Source organism: Micrasema longulum, unplaced genomic scaffold, assembly GCF_059751315.1.
Source record: "Micrasema longulum isolate JH-2025_06_02 unplaced genomic scaffold, ASM5975131v1 h1tg000261l, whole genome shotgun sequence".
Taxonomy (NCBI): domain Eukaryota; kingdom Metazoa; phylum Arthropoda; class Insecta; order Trichoptera; family Brachycentridae; genus Micrasema; species Micrasema longulum.
In genome coordinates, this window is record NW_028277465.1 from 273,929 (window position 1) to 294,661 (window position 20,733).

Sequence of the window (20,733 nt, forward strand, 5' to 3'; positions counted from 1 at the left end):
TTGTGGTATATTTAACTCAAAACTGGCAAAAACGTAGATTTGCAACATTGAGTCTTTCAAATTGCATATACTATGGTAATATGCAGAGCTGATTTTATAACATAAGTTTTTAATTAAATGTGGATAAAGGAGACATTTACTTTATTAGAAAAATATATTTTTTTTAAAAAACATATCGATAATAATTTTGAATAGGTTTTCAATAAAAAAGTAAAAATATTATATGCCTAACATGTATTCTTAACTCAGTGTCTAGTTTTCAGTACTATCAGATTTTGACAGTTTATTAACAATTTCTACAAACACTTTGGCCGTTGTGGAGTCGGGTAATTCTGATAAGGCACTCTTTCCAGTTCCTGCAAGTTGGCCAACTTTTGGGTCAATGGGAAGTGCTCCGAGAAAAGGAATCTTTGAAATCTCAGCAAGTGATTCTCCTCCGCCACTTGAAAATATATTTGTGCATTCCCGACAGTTTGGACATACAAACCTGTGAAATAAATTTGTTTTAAACCAACGGCAACAACAATGGGAATTAATTTTAATTTTAACATTGACAATGGTCTAAAATGTCAGTGCTATAATCACAAAAAATATTATATCAGTGAGTATGGTCAGTAAAACAAAGATGTATAGAAGAATTTGTTCTAATATTTATTTATTAAGTTCTGTCTGAAACAAAAATTTTAGCCAGTTTCAATTAAATGCTCAGTAAAAAAAAAATGCACCATCGAGCATTTTTTCCCCAACCAAATTTATCAATAAAGCAAGTAGACAGTGCAAAAGTTATAAAAAAAATGATATATAAATTATAATCATGAAGGTGAAATGGAGAAGTATCTGATCACAAATCTGTGGTACTTGGTATATACATGATAACTCCAAAATTGACAATATTTTGTTGTCTACAAAAGCGATGACTTAAAAAAATATTTTCATTTATCTATACTTAAATGATAACTCCAGCACAACTACAAGTAACAGCAATAATTTTCTCCAAAAGTGATATGTCTATATGAGCGGGTTAAAAGCAAAAACGCCACTGTCCATGATCACAGTTTTTGGAAAAACCTACAAAACCAGAAATGAAGACTTTTTTTTGAAGAGTTTAAAGGGGTTTTTGCTTTTAACGTAGTTAAATCAGCCACTCAATTGTAAAACGTCAGCAAATTGGCTACAACATAGATATTTTACTAATGAGTTATTTATCTCGGGAAAACAATTCCAGACTTCACTTTTTTTTACAGGCTATTATGATTTAAAGATCCTTAGTATAGTATGTAACCACGCATAGCGGTCGGGTACACGGCGAAGAACAACCTGTGTTAAATGTAAATCTCTATGGAGAATACACCACCACGGCGCACAATAAAAATCGCCAGCAAATCCGATGTGAGCCGAACGGTGCGACCTGTATCGTTCAGCTCACTGCCATAGCTGTTCCACGCCTGAGCTTGAGGACTCGCGGCATCCGTTTGAAATAATGTAAGTTGATCTGCGAGCCAGTTTAAAACTCCAGCTCAGGTACTTGAACTGCAAGCTGACCTGCAGCTCAAAAAATAATCTTGCGTTACCCATGACTAATCTTAACTCACCCGCTCATGTTCTCAATGATTCCGAGTAACTTTATCCCAGTTTTTTTACAAAATGTCAGCTCTTTCCGAACATCTTCAATAGCAACTTGCTGTGGAGTAGTTACCAAGATGGCTCCATCACATTTTATAGTTTTTAAATTTTCCATTACAGTTATATGCTCATCAGATGTACCTGAAAATAAATGTGTTAGAAAAAGCAAACAGGATAGCTGACAGAAAATATACTAGTCTACTATCACTAGAAGCAATCCCATTTAAATCTCCACTTAAAAACTCAATACTCTTCTGTATTTTATACCCTGTACATACAAGTATCTGCAGTTTGAAAATGTTCACCCATAATTCATTCATTTACTTAAAAATTTTAATGAAAACTATGTTAAATAAACAAAAATGAATATTGATTTAAGCTGATTTATTGTTATATCATAGTCACAATATTGCGGGCCAACTAAGCCCTGTGGCTACTTCATTTTTAAGTAGGTACCCAATATACTGATATTGTGGATGGATAATAACTATGGCTAGAATAATAGCCCTATTTTCAAGAGCAGATATTGGAAATATTTTTAAAACACTGCAATTCCAAATTTAAACATGACAAAAAATTATGTTTTGAGTTGCTGTCATAAGTTGGTTACTAACATTTCGATTTTCGAAAGATACTATTATTTTATTTATATATTAAAATGAATTCATTCATTAAAATAAAAGGTATAAGATAATAGTTTTTTAAAAACAAGACCACTTTATTACAGATTTCACATTTATATTTATTATGAACATTACAATCCATTTCCTTTATACATGAGTTAGTTATTTACAAACATTAAAATTGCCATAGAATTAAGAATAGTCCAAAGGGGGCGTAGAATTATATTTGAATACATCGGACTGTGTCCAATAATCCCCCCACTATGGCCTACTTTTGCCGCGCGCATTCGTAATGTCGCCGCGTAATGTTGCTTGATGGGAAAAAAAATAATCCTAAGCGGAAACATTGATTGACACAACAGAGTAGATAAGTAAAGGGTCATTTAATAAGAGTAATTGAATTTATGAACTTTGAACTTAAAATATAAAACAAATTTTATTTTACATAAAACGAATGTTTTCATATTTTGTTAAATAATATTTGATGTTTTAAAGATAATGTCGTTCAAATGTCCCCCACGGCGTTGTTTAATCCGAGGTCTAATTTTCATTAGTCGGTGCATTAGATGATCAAAATAGGGTAAAAAATATTACTATCCTGGCAACACTAACGAAATTTCCATTTTGTTTCTTGGACAATCTGACAGATGGATAAATAATTCAATTTTTAAGTAATGCATTTGCTACTTAAACATTCGTTTGCTAATTACACGTGAAATGTGATACCATCCTGTTTATTTAAGATCCTAGCAGTATTTCTACACTTTAAAAGGACACAACACGGCATAGTTTAATTCAAATCAGGAGTTGCATACTGAGTGACGTCTACAAAGAAACTAATGGGTCAAAACGTAAACCTACTCATTTATGAGTTTAGTCGCCTTCTGTTTGATATGTGTAGGTATGCGGTTTCTGGACTATTCTTAAGTCTATGAATATAACATTTAATTTGTAAATTGTAAGGTCAATGTGTAAAATAATAATAATAATATGAAGTAAGTGACCAAAAACTCACTTTTTGTCATTTATCCAGAAACACAAACAATCAAACAAATAGGAGCCGATTTTATTTCTAGATAATTATGTTAAAAGTATGAAAATAGTTTAATTAATAAAATATTTAAATGAATAGTAAGTGCTCATGCATAACCAATATTGTGGAAAATTTAAAAAGCTGGTCATATTATTGTAAAAAACATAGATAGCTTTTAGGAACACTTATCATATGAATCATGTACAAAATGTTTAAAATCCATAATACATTATAAATAAATTGCAAAATAAGCTTTTGCTCTCACCTGGAGGAGTATCAATAATTAAATAATCAAGGTCTTGCCAGTAAACATCCTCGAGGAATTGTTTAACCATTGCAGTTTTCTTTGGTCCTCTCCAAACAACTGCTTCATTACGATCTTGGAGTAAAAAACCAATCGACATGACAGCCAGTTTTTGGTCCTTATCCGTGTAGACAGGTACCCATCCTTCGGGACATTGGTGAACATCACTACCTTCTAAATTTAAAATATAAGGAATGCTTGGGCCGCATAAATCTATGTCTAATAAACCAACCTTAAATATAAAACACAAATCAAATTAACGGCTTAATCGTTTAAATTATATGTGCTGATGAATTGAACCATGTAATTTTCTGAATAACTAACCTTAAAACCCATTTCTTTTAATGTTAGAGCTAGTTGAGAACTGACAGTTGATTTACCAACCCCACCTTTCCCAGATAAAATTAATATAATGTGCTTCACATTATCCAACATTTTGATGAGTGTGAACGAAATGTTATATTACAATTTGTTGAGTTATTCAAATATTTTTTAGACATTGACGGCAGAGAATGATGACAGCTGATAGCGGGGAGAATTGCAATTTGCCAACAATTAATATTTTTTTTAATCTTAAAAGTACTTGATTAAGGGGCTGATTGTATATTAAATATCAATAATAAATTGAAGTAGGGCATAGAAAATGTAGTAGCTGGTTATTATTTCAATTATGGTTCATAAAAAAGCATAGTGAAAAAAACAGTTTTCAGTTTTTGTCATCACATGATATTTCGGTTTGATAAATTGGCCAAGTATTTAAAAAACATGAATATTTTCGTTGTATTTCGAAGTATAAGTGTAAGAAGTATCAACATAAAAATTATATTTTATTTCCATTTTCCTTTTCTAATACGATATTTTAATACTCAATTTTCGAAAGTGAAAGTAAACAATAAAATGTTCTATGTATCGAAAATACAAAATCCGATAAGAGATTAACTTTTTTATGTTGAAAATTACGAACTTGAGAAAATGAATCTGATAAGAGGTTTTAGTATTAGTTTACATTACACATATATCAATAACCCTACTTTATAAAAATAATTTTTCAATTAACACGACATAAAAAAGCAGCAAGTCACAAAAATTATACTACCACGATTTATAAATTATTTATAAAATAAGGTGTTCGTAAATCGATGTCAGGAGTATAAATTTTCGCTATGGCAATACAAAAATTACGCCATCTTTTGGGGATTTTTTTAGTCAAAGAGAATTGTTCGTGGTGGGAGGTGTGTCTGTGTCACGACGTTTGTGTTGCATTTATTATTTTGTTGTCATAATGTGCTTCCAATTTTCTAATTAAAAATATTGAAAATTGTGAATTAGACATTTATCATTTTAATATAATTTTGTGTCTTGGCTAAGTGATTTTTGTTTTGCAGTTGGCATATGCAAAGTAAAATGCTTAGAAAATTGTGAATAGTGTATCAAAAAGTTTTATATTTTAGTTATCTTATTTATTTAACAATAATCGTGTGAATTTGATATTTGGCATTTTAATTTACGTAAGTTTTATTTGAAGTCTTATAAAATAGTAAATTCACATACGATTGTAAAGATAATAATATTATTTTAGAATTTTTTTGTACTTATTTAGAACATACTTTTCACATTCGACTTGTTTAAAATCATAATATCGTTCATGTATTATTTTATTTTTGTATCTGCCAAAATTTTCATTCATTGATCCGCGGGCCAGATATGTTCGCCCTTGCGAGATTGCGGCCGCCCCCAACGCGTAATATTTTGTATTTCCAGTTGCATTCTAAAAAAATGAACAATCGATTGTTGTAGTTAAATAGTATTTGGCTTATTTCCGTGATTTTATGGTGAGGAAATTTCTGGCGTGGATAAGTTTTCTGTGTTTTCCGACCTTCCGAGTTCATATCGGTTCAAGTGCGCCTGAGAACCTTGCGCAGTTGGTCTCCATATTTCATACTCCACCTGGGAACGGGGCTGGTATCGAAACACACCCCCTCGTCTCTTCGTGATCCTGGTATGTCAAACATTTCAATTAAACGCATGTCCTAACTGAATTTCCACAATTATTTTTAAAAACTAAAATATTTTCTTATGTCTGTTATTTGTCAAATAAAATCTAATTTCATCGCCGCCTATTTTTTTTAAACGTAAAATATTATGCCCTGAGTCGACACGTTTTTTTCTAATGGTTCAGAGTTCTAATGAATCCATGGACTTTTTGTTTTGTGTGCAAGTATTTGCTGTTTTGTGTTATAAATATTTAAAAACATAAATTATTTATTTATATAATTGACGGACTTATGCAGTCCATTCTAACGATGGTAAATACAATTTCTTATAATAAATACAGGTACTAATAAAATAAAATTAAAGCTAGGACAAAAAAAAATTACTACCTCAAGACAAGATCCGGTCTATCCTAGTGATTTTTTAAATCTATAAAGACTTACACCAAAAAAGCCCAGATCTTGTCTCGAGTTTACAATACGACACAATCGGGACATTGGTGCATGCAAGCCATAGTTTGTGCTGTGTTGATCAAGGAACAGCACATTATTATTTCGCAACCGGCGGATTGGAACATTGAATGGCGCTTGTTCAATAATGGACATCTATAATAATTTTCTTCAAAATATCAGTATTATTTTTTGTATGATGTAATGGATAGTTTGTCAATATTTTACTATTTATTTATCTATTGATTATGTTGTGTTTATATTACCAATTTCACGGGTCATTAATTTTATTTGATTGATGTTGTGAAACGGGCTCTGGGCCGCGATTATGAACGGCTATCTTCATCGGTATATACTGAGACGGTATAAACTAATATCGATATTTATGTATGAAAGTGTGTATATTTAGTGTATATCGGCATACCGACGTTTTCATTCCACGGAGACGGGAGTGATAAGAGTACTGTCTGACATTATAACGTCGGTGGACTCTGGTAATCTGGTGTTGATGGCTCTTCTGGACATGAGTGCTGCATTTGATACTGTAGACCATAATATTTTGCTTGAACGTCTGGAGAAAACTTATGGTATCCGTGATCAGGCACATATGTGGTTCAGTTCATATCTTAATAAAAGAGAATATGCAGTCGTGTTCCAGGGTAAAAGCTCAACCAACTTTCGGGTGTCTACAGGAGTGCCTCAAGGGTCAGTACTCGGACCACTTCTCTATCTCCTTTACACTAAAGATATAGAGAACATTATCAAAGAATGTGGATTGTGGTCGCACTGCTATGCAGATGATACGCAGATTTATTTTTATTGCAAACCAGGCGAGAGAAGTGTGCTTGTCAATTTAATTGATGGATGCATCAAGAAAATAGGAAACTGGATGGCTGAAAACAGACTAACATTAAACCCATCAAAAACTGAACAACTGTGGGTGGCTTCAGCCAGACGACAGAATTTGATCCAGGATACGGCTCTACCCAATGTAGGGAGTGCCGTTTTACCCACCGTTAAACTACTGGGAGTTTTACTCAATTCTGACCTATCTCTTGACGCTCAAATTAGTAGAACGATAAGTTCATGCTTCTACCAGCTGAGACAAATTAAATGCATACGCAAAAATTTGCCGGTTGATGCCGCCCGTCAATTAATAAATGCGTTTGTAGTGTCTAGAGTCGATTATTGTAATGGTATCTATGCAGGTCTACCAATGAACAAAATGACTCGCCTACAATCTGTATTGAATGCCGCAGCGAGACTTATTTTCGGAATCTCTAAGTTCAGTCATATCACTCCACTACTTCGGGAACTACACTGGCTACGTTTTCCACAGAGGGTCGAATACAAACTCTGTTGGCTTATGTATAAGTCACTGCACAACTCGGCTCCGGAATATCTAAGGGAACTATGCATTCCAGATGAACTAGCTGACAGGCGTCTCACGCTTAGATCAGCTACGTCTACGGCGAGAGGAAAAGTTATTATACCTCTACGCAAACAGCGCACTAAATTTGGTGAGCGCGCATTTGCGGTCGCAGGCCCTATGGCATGGAATGCTCTCCCAGCAGAGGTGCGAGGCTGTGAAAGTGAAGTGATGTTTCGGAAAAAACTTAAAACCCACTTGTTCTCTAAATCATTTGAATAAATCCGTAGCACGTGACAACAAAATAAATTATTTTAATTAAATTACAAATTTAAAGCTTCAATTAAATTAACTTAACAATAGAATCACCATGTAAAGCGCCCTTGAGGTATTTTATTACGAAAATGGCGCTATATAAGTTATCCACAATAAATAAATAAATAAATATATTTGTATGAAAATTCTTAGTATCTTCGTCGGTAACCGGTATTAAACATGTTTTAAACATAAAATTGTGAACATATTATATTTTTTATACAGAAAACTTAATTTTACTATGTAGATAAAATTGAAGATAAATTTTAACTTCCCATTAGAGTACGTACCCTGGTCCCGCGGTAGTACTGTGAACTTACGGATCAAATGTCCGTGGTTGAAATCCACTCTACCCCAACTTAATTCCCATTTTTCAGTACAAGTTAACTACAACTTTTATGACATGGAAATGAAAAATGGAAATATTTGTGTAAATGGAGTAAAAAGAAAAGGATGTGGGAATTAAACAATAATTATTTTTTACAGAAGTAATTCGAATAAATAATATTAGTTGATCCAGAGAATGCGCATCTTGAACATATAATTTTTAATATTTTACCGTTTTTGCTTGTATATGTAATTTTTAATACTTTTTAAATGACTTATGCTTTTTCATATTTTTTTAGCCTGTATACATATATTATGTTAATTAAAAAAAAAAAACGTTCTTGCTTGTATTCAGCTTCCACTAGATATGTACATACATGTCATATTTAAACTTTTTAATGTTTTTAATTTTTTCTTTTGTATATATAATTTTGAATTAATTTGCATGCCTCGTATTATGTTTATTTTATATTTTTTTGAAACTTTTTCAAACTCTTTTAATTTGTAGTGTATCATAATTTCTATTCTGCGTTTGTAAATAATGTTTTAGTTTAAAATATATATTATGTTTCCAATCTAAATAAATAATAATATAAAATATTTCTTTAAAAAAAAGTATAATAAACACGTACATATAGAGGGTTGTTTCCACTCATTTTCAAGAATTAAATATTAAGAACTAAAGTATTTTTTTTAATGCATAATAAATGCATATACAGTACAACTCCGTTTATCCGAACTCCAGTCATGCGGATTGCCAACTATCCAGATCGTTATTAGAAAATAAAAAATAAATGATACGTTTTTAATTTTAATTTAATTGCTCAATTAACGTTGCTGGGCTGGTATTCTGAACGGAATTGCGCGCGAAGAGATTCTTCTTCTCCTTTGTTTTTTTAATGGCCTTTCGCTCTGTTAGCGTGTATTTAGTACGTACATAGGGACGCGTTAAACATGCGTTTTCTATACGCGCGTTTGCGTTCAAAATACCACCCGACATGTTTAATTAAGTTTTAAATGTGAATCCAATTCACTGTATTATTTCAAAGGCAATAAAATCTGGCACTCATTAATCCGGATAGTTGGAGTTTTACTGTATACATATATTTTATATACGAATGTTTCCGCCCATTTTCGAAAACACGTGTGTAAATACGTAATATCGGCAGGTACCTACCTATCAGTACTATGCACACCCAAACAATATTATTATTGTTGATATTTTTATTCAATTTTCAATGTTTTTATCTTACCTACTTATTTAAATAATGGGATACCGATGTATGAATGTGAAGCAAGCAAAGGAAGTGTGCCAGGACAGAGTGGTGTGGCGTTCTATCCTCTCTGCCTACCCCTCCGAGGAAATGGCGTGATGGTTAGTTAGTTAGTTTGGATACCGAATTTGTCGTGTATTTATTTGAGTTTATTACGTAGATAAGTATAATAATTTCTTTCCGACCCCCGCGAAGGCTTGGTAAATTAACATCACGTTTCCAATTATTTCGGGGGGAATTTTAAGTACCTACCTACCCAGTATTTTGATAAAAAAATAATACATTTCCTCCTCTGTTTCTGAATGCATTAGTGATGCAATTTTTCATGTCTTTACAAATCTCAACAGAATACCCTTTCGATGTCCCGCAATACGTGTTTTTAAATTTGAAAACTATTATTTCGTTTTCTTGTCTGTGTGATAACACCAAAAAAAATATCTGCTATTTACCTGATGAATACCAGAGTTATTTCGATTTGAATAATTTAATTCCCAACAATGTTTTGAGTTTGTCCAGATGCTTGCAGACTGGGTGGATCCCTAGGGAGTTATTCATATTTAAATTTGTCGCAACAGAGAGGAAAAACATTTTTGAGAAGGGAATATGGGGTAAATACCTAGACTCCCGTATTCCCTTCTCAAAAATGTTTTCCCTATCTGTTGCAACAAATTAAAATTTAATTTCCACTTATTTAAACATTCCCAGCACTTTTACTCACAAACATTATTTAATTATTTTTAACGGCGCTTTTAATAATTTTCCGTGATTATAATAAATTTATGGTAATGGAAAAGTTCTTTTTTATATTTTTAATCTTTAAGTTTAGTTCCTATGTTTCATGCCCCTGATTATTAATGAATTAATTAGAAAGTTCAGTGTCTTTTTAAAAAATATTATTCATAATATTACCAAGCCAATTTTTTTTTTAATGTATCGTATTATCAGCGCTATGATTTTTTGAAGTTTTGTATTTCTGAAATTACTTCGCGTTTAACGTGTGACCCCAACTCTCTTATCATTGGTTAATTCATATGAACTAGTGATGTCGTTCGTTTTTATTAAAATATTTTTTTCGTACATTTTCAAGAAACTTTGCCGTATAATATAATGCTCTAATTTTTACCGCGCGCAAGAAAACGTTTTTATATCCAATTTCCCTGAGGGCTGAAGTTCCTCATTTTAAGGTAAGACATTCATCGTTATACATGTGTTAATAATCAGTACTGAGGTACCTACATAATATAGTCCACCGTAATTTTCTATCGTAAAATTACAATTACAAATTCGTTGAAAAAAATTGTTGCCTTTCTTAGTGTCACACTACAAATCGCGTTCATCATAATCATTCCCTTTCCGCACCTAATGGTGCATAGGGCACTGCATCGGTACACCAATTGCAGCGTATCTTGATCATTTTTGTTACATGAAGGTAAGATGATCAGACAAATCGCGTTAGGTTATATTATAACTGTCCATTATTTATTTTAGGAGCAAAAATTCATTAACGTTTTCTTGTATACCCACGAACAGGCCATGCCTTTGTGGGATTTTTTTGTTTACTATTTTTACTATTAATATGTATTTTATTGCTGTGTAATTATGCTTTATTTTTTTAATAAAGCATAATTACATTGCAGGGTACTCTGTTTTACCTCTTATGTATATAGTAAAAAAAAAAAAAGTACCGCCAAAATTGAATGCGAATATTCTTTTTTTACGTATAATATTCGAGTTTACTTTAAGTATAAGGCATCGAAGGGTACCTAAATCTAGTATTGTAATCGGGGGGCATGTAGATCTAGAACGCTTTTAACGCTGTTTATTCAGCATTCAATGTATTATGCCATTTTATTTCACGTTCCAACGCAAGAGTTTTGAATACACTATGAGTTGAGTTGAATATAAAGTTATTTTGTTTGACTAGCTCAGACCGCCGGCGTACCTACATAACATTTTGTATTGTAGATAAGATTATCTAAAATTATCATTTCAGTTTCGTCACTGTAATCTGAAAAATAAACACACTTTCCAACATTCGTAAATAATTTTGTGAATAGTTTTTTTATTTCCTCGGTTTTCAGAAAATCTTTGAAAGGAACGTTCGAAAAAAGTACTACCGGCTTACTTTAATATTATAATGTGAATAATAATACTAACAAGTATTTTGAATGTAAAATAAACATTTGAATACCATCTCCGTTCACTCGCAATATTTTGTTTTGACACTCGACGAAACAACTTGAACCACTTTGCAAACTGTCCTTGGAGCATACTTATTTACAATTTTATTTGAATACGCTCCAGAAAAGATTTTGGAAAATTGTTTCGAGTTTGTCCAAACGAGTTATCAAGAACTAAAATCTGTACCTCAAAGGATAAACCATGAGAGTCACATTGAACAAAATGTTCAGGAAACAAGATTTTATGATTGCGCATTTTCCAAAACATGACAACTTTTGAACCAAATTAGATAACAACAACAACAAACCATTACGCCGTTTCCCCGTAGGGGTAGGCAGAGAGGATAGAACGCCATATCACTCTATCTTGGCATACAGACCTCGCTTCCTCTACATTCATCCATCTTCTCATGCACGCTCGCCGATTATTCCTACTTTTGACATGTCCATCTTCAAGTATTTGATGCACTTGATCGTGCCATGTCTTTCTCGGTCTTCCTCGTTTTCTGCATCCATCAACATTCGCATCGTAGATCCTTTTAGCCGTTCTTTTGCTGTCCATTCGCTCGACATGTCCAATTAGATAATTTCAACCCATAAAGAACTTTCAATGTAAAATAATAATTATTTTGATAATAATAGCACACATTAAAATAGCGTATCTGTGGCTACTCATGTTTATTTCATCAAAACAAAGTGGACTTCAGATTTTTATTTCAACTTAAAAAAGCGTTTTTATGACGAAAGTCAACTTCGGTGTTTTATTCACGTATAAAATAGCTTATTGCGATCATTTCTGCATTTTAAACTTCAAAGCGACAAAAACTGGACTCCGCGTCTCAGCTACAGAAATCTATTGCAGCAGAGAGGGAAAGCATTTTTGAGAAGAGAATCCGGGAGTCTGGGCATTTCCAGGTCCTATAAGCTTTTATTTATTTATTCTTTCTTTTACAATTTTTGTATTAGTTTTTTGCATCAAATTTTATGTTCGGCTAGTTTCAGTAGCCACTTTACACACTGTGTAACATTCAACATTTTGCCTATGTTTAAACATCTAAATTTCCGCAACCTTCCATCTGTTGACTTTTGTGAAGTCAAAGCGCTGAAACCTTTATTGACATTAAAAAGAAATAGGTATGTACTTTTATAGTATCATTCATGATGATAACGTTGCATAAAATCAACATGGTTTTCATGCACTTTTCTGTTCACAGCTGAATCGAGCATTTGTTTTCTTCAACAATGTTTTGAGTATGTCCAAATGTTTGTAGACAGGCTGGATTTCCTCCATAGGGAGTTATTTAGAACATTTGGACATAATAAAAACATTGTTGATTAAACTAACTGGTATAAGAAGTATAAACATGGAAAAAATGTTTTCAGGCGTCGCCTAGGAGGTGAATTGGTTCAGCCGGATGAATCATACCCACAAGATAAAGGTCTCAGCTCTTTTACTTTACAAAAGTCAATAGATGGAAGAGTTGGGGAAATCTGGATGTTTAAACATACGCAAAGGTTACGCAGTATGTAAAGTGACCACTTAAACCAGTCAATGATAGGTCATAAGCCCTGTAAATGTTATCATTTTATGTCGCATATTCCCCTCGCAAAAATGTTTTCCGTCTCTGATGCAATAAATGGATTTTTAGAAACATTAAAAAGTCATGTTTTCGGTTGATATTATGTATATAAAGATAAAATTTTGTGTTTTTCTTTAGTCTTTAGTCTTTAGTCTATATAGAAGGAACCTACATCCGCATGTGCAAATTTCACGATAATCTGAAACGTATAGGTAAAATACCGTTGAATTGAGATAGAATGGACCATGATTAGACCTTGCTTTCTCGCAGTACCCGCACGAGATCTGTGAGTCTCATCAGCACTAATTGCTCCGGTTGAATGTGGCTAGGTTAGCGGTTGGTGGTTACTAGTTTCCTTACTCTGACCTCGTAATCTTCACTCAACCTTGTACCCTGTCTCTGTATTGAGTAGTACTCCACTGCGTGGAGCAATTATTCATAATTACGTAATCTTTAAGAATTAGAATTAAGGATGACCTATATAGCTACAGTTTTGCTTAAGTGATTTTGTGGAATTTTGAATGAAATTTTATGTAAAACTATTTGAAACGTTCTTGTTTTTAGTGATTTTTTCCCGAATGAATATCTAAAACAGCGTCACCGTAGACTGTTTTTTCTTTCCGTCTATATAATCTGCCTTCTGCCTGTTTTGTTGAAGATAATGAGAGTGCTTCTGGTGTCGACCTAATCCATGTTAGCGAGGCTGCATTTTCGATACTGCTTTTTAAAAGGGTGCTGTCTCGGTTGTATAGAATTTATGCTCTGAATAACATACACAAGTCACGTTTTCCTGTATCATAATAATATTGATTACCACCATAATTATGAGCCACATTTTTTTTTAAAATTATTTTTTAGTACGTAACTTCTTTAAAAATATACAGTACTGCTTGCATTATTTCTAAGTTTTCACATGTAGTTATGTATTATGTTGTGAGGCATAGATACTTATGTAATTATGTAATAAATTTAAAAAATATAGGTTATTTAGATATTTTAAAAATATTTACCGTAATTTTTTTCTTGAGACAAACAATAAAATAATAAGAAAAAATATCCCACTTAGGCATAGCCTGTGCGTGGGTATACATGATTTTATCAATTTTACGTTACAGCACGTACACAATAAAAATACACTGTATAAATATTTTAAAATAAGAAACAAAAAAAAAGACCTAAAATAACTCCAAGTATCTTTAATAAATTCTTGTAATTTATTTATTAAGACACTACCTATCTAAAGACGGTGGACGATGTATAGTGAGGGTTGGATATATTTTTTCATTTTAGTTAAACTCGTATGAACGGCATTTTCTGCGTTAAGAAAGAATGTGATAACGTCTTGTGGGTATGTTTGGAAGGGTCTGTATGCATAACATACCTCATTAGATAGAAGGGAATGTTTTTTTTGTTAATTATCTATAACAACTATTGTCTTGTGTTTTACTGAATTTGATAAAATACAAAATTCATAAAAAAACGGTTTTTTGAAATCCAACTTGAAGTCGAGGCGAAGAAGTATCTGGTAATTTGTAAATGTTTTTTTTTCTTGTCATCGGCATCTCGGATTTTCAAAATCATTATCTTCTCTCACAAGTATATGTGAGAAAATATAATAATCCTGCGCGTCTGCGTCTTGTTCTCGGCCTCCAGTCAAGTACTTAGAAAAAATAATGTATTTTTTATTGTTTTCTTTTATTTTGTACGCTTAAATAATGAAATTTATACCTTTGATGTGGATTTTACTACAAGCTGAACCTTAAACGGTCATTCATTGGTGCTTTGACCCTATATGATTTCAAAAACTTTATCCTTACGATTTTGTATATATATATTTTGTTGATAAATATACCAGTCCTGAAGATGTCGCCAGAGCAATAAAACCGGTCAGTTAGTCCAAATTGACGGATTTAAATATCACTCATCTTTTTTCAACTATTTTTTTTTTTTTTTTAAACCGTTACTAACATGATTTCCAATAATTAGTCATTTGAATTACTTTTTAATTTCAGGTCTCCGTAATTTTGTACCCGTTTAGATAACAGATATTATTAATTTTAAACGGATTTTTTAGTAGTGTTGACTGAGGGTCTACTTAGGTAAGGTTTTAAAATAAACACACGTGTATCTACATAGCCGAAATGTGTGTGTATTAGCCGTCCGCATTGTATTGTAAATTATACACATACTGGTATATACATATTGTACATTACAAAGTGAAATCTTATACAACACATCAGATTCTATTTGATTTATAAGAAGTGACAGGTGGCGTATCTTTCTTTAGGGATGTCATACTTCTATATGTCAATCAATTGCCAAATTTTGTTCGCTGTGACAAGCCAAACAAATATTATATATCCTTAAACTACTCGATTTGTACAGTTGCCTTTAGAACATTGTTGATGTTTTTATTGAATAATTTGTTTGTATATTATTTTCTTCATTATTTTGATATTTTCATAGTTAATATTATACGAGGTTGAAAACCATGTTTTAATTCAACCGACTTCTCTGGTTTCAGCATCTAATATTATTTTACTAATACAATAAAAAAAAAAACAACTTTAATCTTACTTGTCTATTAAATCACTAACTCACAATGTTAACAAATCACAGATGATGTACCTAATCGATAAGTATTAAAAACAAAATTTAATGTTAACATCCATAAGTAACTTATATCTACTTATGTAAATATATTTATTTTTTTAATACATTTCTTTGTTTTTTTTTATACTGATTATTTTCTTTGGTTTTTTTTAGAATATTACAAAAAAATATTGTTTTGTAATAATTCATTGTTTTTTGTTAGTGAAAAAAAATGGTGAAAGTGCCTCTGCAATTCTGTATCATTCGGCTATTTTACTAGAATAAAAATAAAATATAAATAAGTACCTATATAGATTTATTTTACTACTGCTGCTCTGCCTCATTCAATTAATTTAATTTTTAAGAAAAATGCATATTATATCACATTTATACCGTGGACAGCTTCAGTTGTAATATTTATTTTTATCCGATTGTTCATGTATTATTTCATTGTCTATGATTAACCATCGTATTCGATCATACCGTACTGAATATTGGTCACATTATTTATAGAATTTCATGACATAATTGTCTGTAAGAATTACCTACATAACATTACGTAAGAGGTCGGCTTCGCCTTCGCAATTTCACTTTTTGTTATTTTCGAACGGGCCGCATATAACACTGACTCAACACCTCGACCTATACAGCCAAGTCTCGTGCACGTCAAAACACAGCATGGTACCTAATTTTTTGTTTCTTTAGCTACACGTGATTTTTCAAATGCGATATGATTCAGATTTCATATATATTATAATGTGTGTATGTATGTAATGAATATGTATTTCCAATTGCATTTAGTATTATTTTGTCTGAAGACTAAATAAATTATGTTACTGTTAAATAAACATGTCCTTTCAGCGTTATAATAAATTGTTTATTATTTTTAACAGTCCATAATATTGTCTATCGATCTATCATTTGTTTAGAATTAGAATTACCTAATGTAATAAATGTATACGTTTTCACCTTGGAGAGAATTTGAAATGATATAACATTATGTTTTAATAGTACATAATTTTCTGTCGAGCATATAGAAAAATCTTTTATCGTTTTCTTAAAAACAGCTTTTATTTTAGGTAATTAGATTCACGCGTAATGTTTACAACGCAAAAAACCTTTATCATCAGGCCTTGAAGTTTATTTAAATTCTTTAACTTTTATAGTAAATTCGAATATGTGACTGTTTTTATTTCGCTGTTTGATCAACAACAATTTCATTTTTCTAATTTATACTTACGGATAATTTTCGTGAGATGTCATTTCATGGTTAATTTACAGTTATGTTTGTAATAATAAAAAAACACAACACGGCACAGTCTTAAGGCTGTAGTCTGGTAAAACGCACGCAAAATTAGGAAATCATACAATTTTGCCATTTTAAAACGAATGTTTTTTTTAATCACGCAATAATAAAAAAACATCAATTATATAAAAATAATATTTTTTAAAGGTATTTCTGTTCAAAAGTATGCTTAAAAGTTTTATGTAACTAAAATATAATTACTTTTAGACCGGAAGATTACGCCATTTCAAATTTAGACTAAACTTAGGTATCTGGGATCTCAATAAAGACGAAGTATTAAACTAAAATTTGTGTTAATAATTTGAAGATAATAAATTAAACATAAAAGTGGCCGAAGCCAAATTTTATTTTTTTGTTTTTGAAAAGAAATAAAAGCATTTTCAATCACATACATTTTTGTGACATTTTCCTTTTTACGGAAATTTACGCCTTTGGTAATATAAAAAAAAAGAAATATTTAAGTTGAAACCTTTTTTTTATACAATTGTATTATCTTTTTTTTTTAAAGAGAAGATAATTCTGGTTGTAATATTTAATTAAACAACATATTATTTACATTTGTATGACCTTCATACCTGCCCTTACCAAAAACGATACGAGCAGGTCTAAAGGTAAGTAAGATGTTGTTATAAATTAAATACTACAACCAGAATCATCTTATTTTTTCAAAAAAAGAGAATACAATTCTATAAAAATAGGTTTCAACTAAATAATCAAGTATTACCGTTAGGCATAATTTTACGTATAAATAAAGGAAAATGTCACAAAAATGTATGTGATTTAAAATGCTTGTATTTCTTTTCAAAAAGTTTCAAAAAAAGGCTTCCGCCACTTTCATGTTCAATTTATTATCTTTAAATTATTACGCCAAACTTTTGTTCAATACTTAGTCTTTATTGAAATCCCAGATACCTAAGTTTAGTCTAAATTTGGAACGGCGTAATCTGCCGGTCTAAAAGTAATTATATTTTAGTTACATAAAACTTTTAAGTATATTTTTTAACAGAAATACCTTTAAAAATATCGTTTTTATCTAATTTATATTTTTTTATTATTGCGTGATTAAAAAAAAAACATTCGTTTTAAAATGGCAAAATCGTATGGTTTTTTTCATTTTGCGTGCGTTTTATCAGACTACAGCCTTAAAAGCCATAGGTTCATGAATATATGTAAAACGTTACCTTATTTGAAATGATTACTTTTACTATCTATAAATATTATTTAACGTGTAAGTAAAAGTACCAGATTTACAAAATAACTTACTGATCCCCGTAACTACTAAAATCCCATGCAGAAGATCGTGTCTTTTATATGAAGTTTGCTCGTGGAATTACTTGGGCTTAAAACGTGAATCCATAGCGCTTTAAATTTTCATAGTGTGTCTTCCGTTTACAATTATTGGACATTTTTATGGTGCCAGCGTAAAATTACAGAAAAGCCCTTTATTGTCTCATTTGGGACTTTCGTATTTTTTACGTGCGTTTTCACACCTGTCCTTGCTCCATTTTATCATTGTTTTGCGTATCGTAAAGCTGGTGAACTTCTCTTTATCATATTAATAACATACAAAAACGGGACCGTAATATGTTACTATAATCTATAATAATATTGTCTTCAAACTATCAGGTTATGTCAAAAGTTCACTCGGTAATCAAGTCAAAAACAAACAGCGATACCTACTTAAAATACTTAATTAGCTAATTTCAACGGCATTGCTTTGTCGAGAAACCACCTCAAGAGCGCTTTTATTTTAACTTGATTTACTATAGTCCTTAAAATTTAAGATGATTAAAATGTCAGTTGTCAGAAAAACTGACGATATAACTTTGTAGTAACGTCTAAGGAGTGATTTATATTGACACACGAAAAATCATTCATATTTGGTAAGTTAATTGATTTTTTTAATACAATTCTTGACATATAAATCAACATAAATATATAAAATCAGCTTTAAAACTTAAAAAAACTAAAATAAATCTAATTATTAACGACGTTCTTACAAGGTTACATCATTTTGCAAAAACGTTCTCTAACATGGACAAATTGATCAATGTAAATTGATGGAATAAAAAAAAATTCGTTTGATAATGTTCACGGAAAAAGTATAAATGTCTTATTTTTGGTGAATAATTGTATTCAACATACTATAATAGGCTTGTTTTTGCGTTTTTTTAATCAATTTTCGGAAACAGAGTTTCATGTTTGCATGAAAAAACTGATAAAATCGATTTGATCAGTACATGATCGGTGATCGGTAATTTCCCATCACTATTGATTTGAGTTTGACAGCTGTCATTCTAATCATCTTACATTTTAAGGACTATAACATATCTTTACCATACCTTTTATTCTAAATATAATACTTATTTTTTGTTCCCCTATGCATTACTTCCATGAAACCCGCGTGAGTGCAAATTAATGCACATAATAAAAAACAAAACATATTTAAAAGCGAAGTACTTGCGACGAGTTTTGTTGGTTTTTGTTGCATCTATACATAAATATCCCTTTCAAAAATCGCCGTCGATTGCACAACAATGTTTTGTTCATGGCTGCGATTATATCGACTCAATTCTGCTTAACAAAGTTCCTGTAAGCATTTTCATTGTTCCGTGAATATTTATATTTTGGTCTTTGATCTCTGCCTTGTTATACATGCATATGGAACTACGATTTTCCTCAATGAAAGTTTATTTTTTTAGAATTCTTTTATTTTTATTATTTTCACTGAATGTTATCTATGCAATTCGATAAGCATGACAGTTTATATATTTATTATGGATTAATATGCGATATATCGAACAAATCATCAGTTTTTCGAATAATTAGCTATTTTCGAGAATAAAGACCGACCAACGTGTGCTGTTCAAGTACATTACACACTTCATTCTGTGGCTTAAATCTAAAAGGGCCAATATCGTAAATTGTATTTTTTAAGCAATTTTGTGGCGTTACAATGAACTGCCTCAAGTGTTTGATAACGAATATTAATAAAAAAATATTACCGCGTATGTATGTTTATATAAAATAGTTACTACTACTACTACCATCACGCCATTTCCCCGTAAGGGTAGGAATGGACCGCCACACACGTCTATCCTGGCATACATTCCTAGCTTCTTCCACATTCATATATCTTGTAATACATGCCCTTCGATTCTGTTTGTTTTTGACATGACCAGACTTAAGATTTTGGTTTATCTGATCATGCCACGTCTGCCTTGGTCGTCCTCGTCTCACGTTGCCGTTCATTTTCGCCATATATACTTGTTTTACCATCTTTTCGTCTTCCATTCGTTCTACGTGACCAAACCATTTCAGAGACCCCTTTCTTAATCTTATCAATTATACTTTACTCAGATTTACACTCTCGCCTGATTTCATCATTCGTAACCCTGTCATACATTGATTTCCCACACATTCGTCTAAGAGATCGCATTTCAACCGCGTTCACTCGGCTTTCATCCTTCCTCTGCCAGTTCCATGTTTCACTTCCATACATTAGTGTTGGGACTAAAACTCCGTTGTGCACTGCCAGTTCTTTCAACATCTTTTTCTACTCTTCCATCTCTTGAAAACATGCTTTTAATAAATTGACATCGACCCTCTACTAAATGTCAGCAAGAAAAACATGAAACCTGATGTTGACCTTTTTCGATCCAAGAATTATTCTTACTGACTCATTCTGGAATCGAACTCGGAAAAATATAGGCATAATAAATAATCATCGCCATCATCTTTACCTTTCCGCAACTAATGGTGCATA

General features: G+C 31.5%; 2 protein-coding genes across 4 annotated transcripts in view; one reads left to right on the forward strand and one right to left on the reverse strand.

The window, feature by feature from the left end:
* Positions 1-217: 217 nt before the first annotated feature.
* On the reverse strand, positions 218-4,120 carry Nubp2 (NUBP iron-sulfur cluster assembly factor 2). The gene is made up of 4 exons (XM_088224019.1): positions 3,908-4,120; positions 3,545-3,815; positions 1,593-1,764; positions 218-487 (listed from the first exon to the last, which is right to left on the reverse strand). Exons 1-4 carry the CDS (start codon positions 4,016-4,018, stop codon positions 253-255), a joined length of 789 nt encoding a protein of 262 aa, XP_088080145.1. The 5' UTR covers positions 4,019-4,120; the 3' UTR covers positions 218-252.
* A 674-nt stretch (positions 4,121-4,794) lies between these two features.
* The window catches only part of tty (tweety), a 253,959-nt gene continuing 238,020 nt past the window's right edge, over positions 4,795-20,733 (forward strand). For 2 of the 3 annotated variants that reach the window (XM_088224035.1, XM_088224037.1), the window contains exons 1-2: positions 4,795-4,833; positions 5,345-5,582. The gene's annotated coding sequence lies outside the window, so the exon portion shown is untranslated. Of the gene's footprint in view, positions 4,834-4,968; positions 5,092-5,344; positions 5,583-20,733 lie in introns of all 3 variants that reach the window. The other variant, XM_088224036.1, reaches the window with a different exon arrangement.

What these genes read in the sequence shown, in the direction of transcription:
- Nubp2 (XM_088224019.1), bottom strand. Translation starts at nt 4,018, where the DNA reads ATGTTGGATAATGTGAAGCACATTATATTAATTTTATCTGGGAAAGGT. An exon ending in TAAAAGAAATGGGTTTTAAG is followed by an intron (nt 3,816 to 3,907) that starts GTTAGTTATTCA and finishes TTTATATTTAAG; the next exon opens with GTTGGTTTATTAGACATAGA. An exon ending in AATTATTGATACTCCTCCAG is followed by an intron (nt 1,765 to 3,544) that starts GTGAGAGCAAAA and finishes ATTTATTTTCAG; the next exon opens with GTACATCTGATGAGCATATA.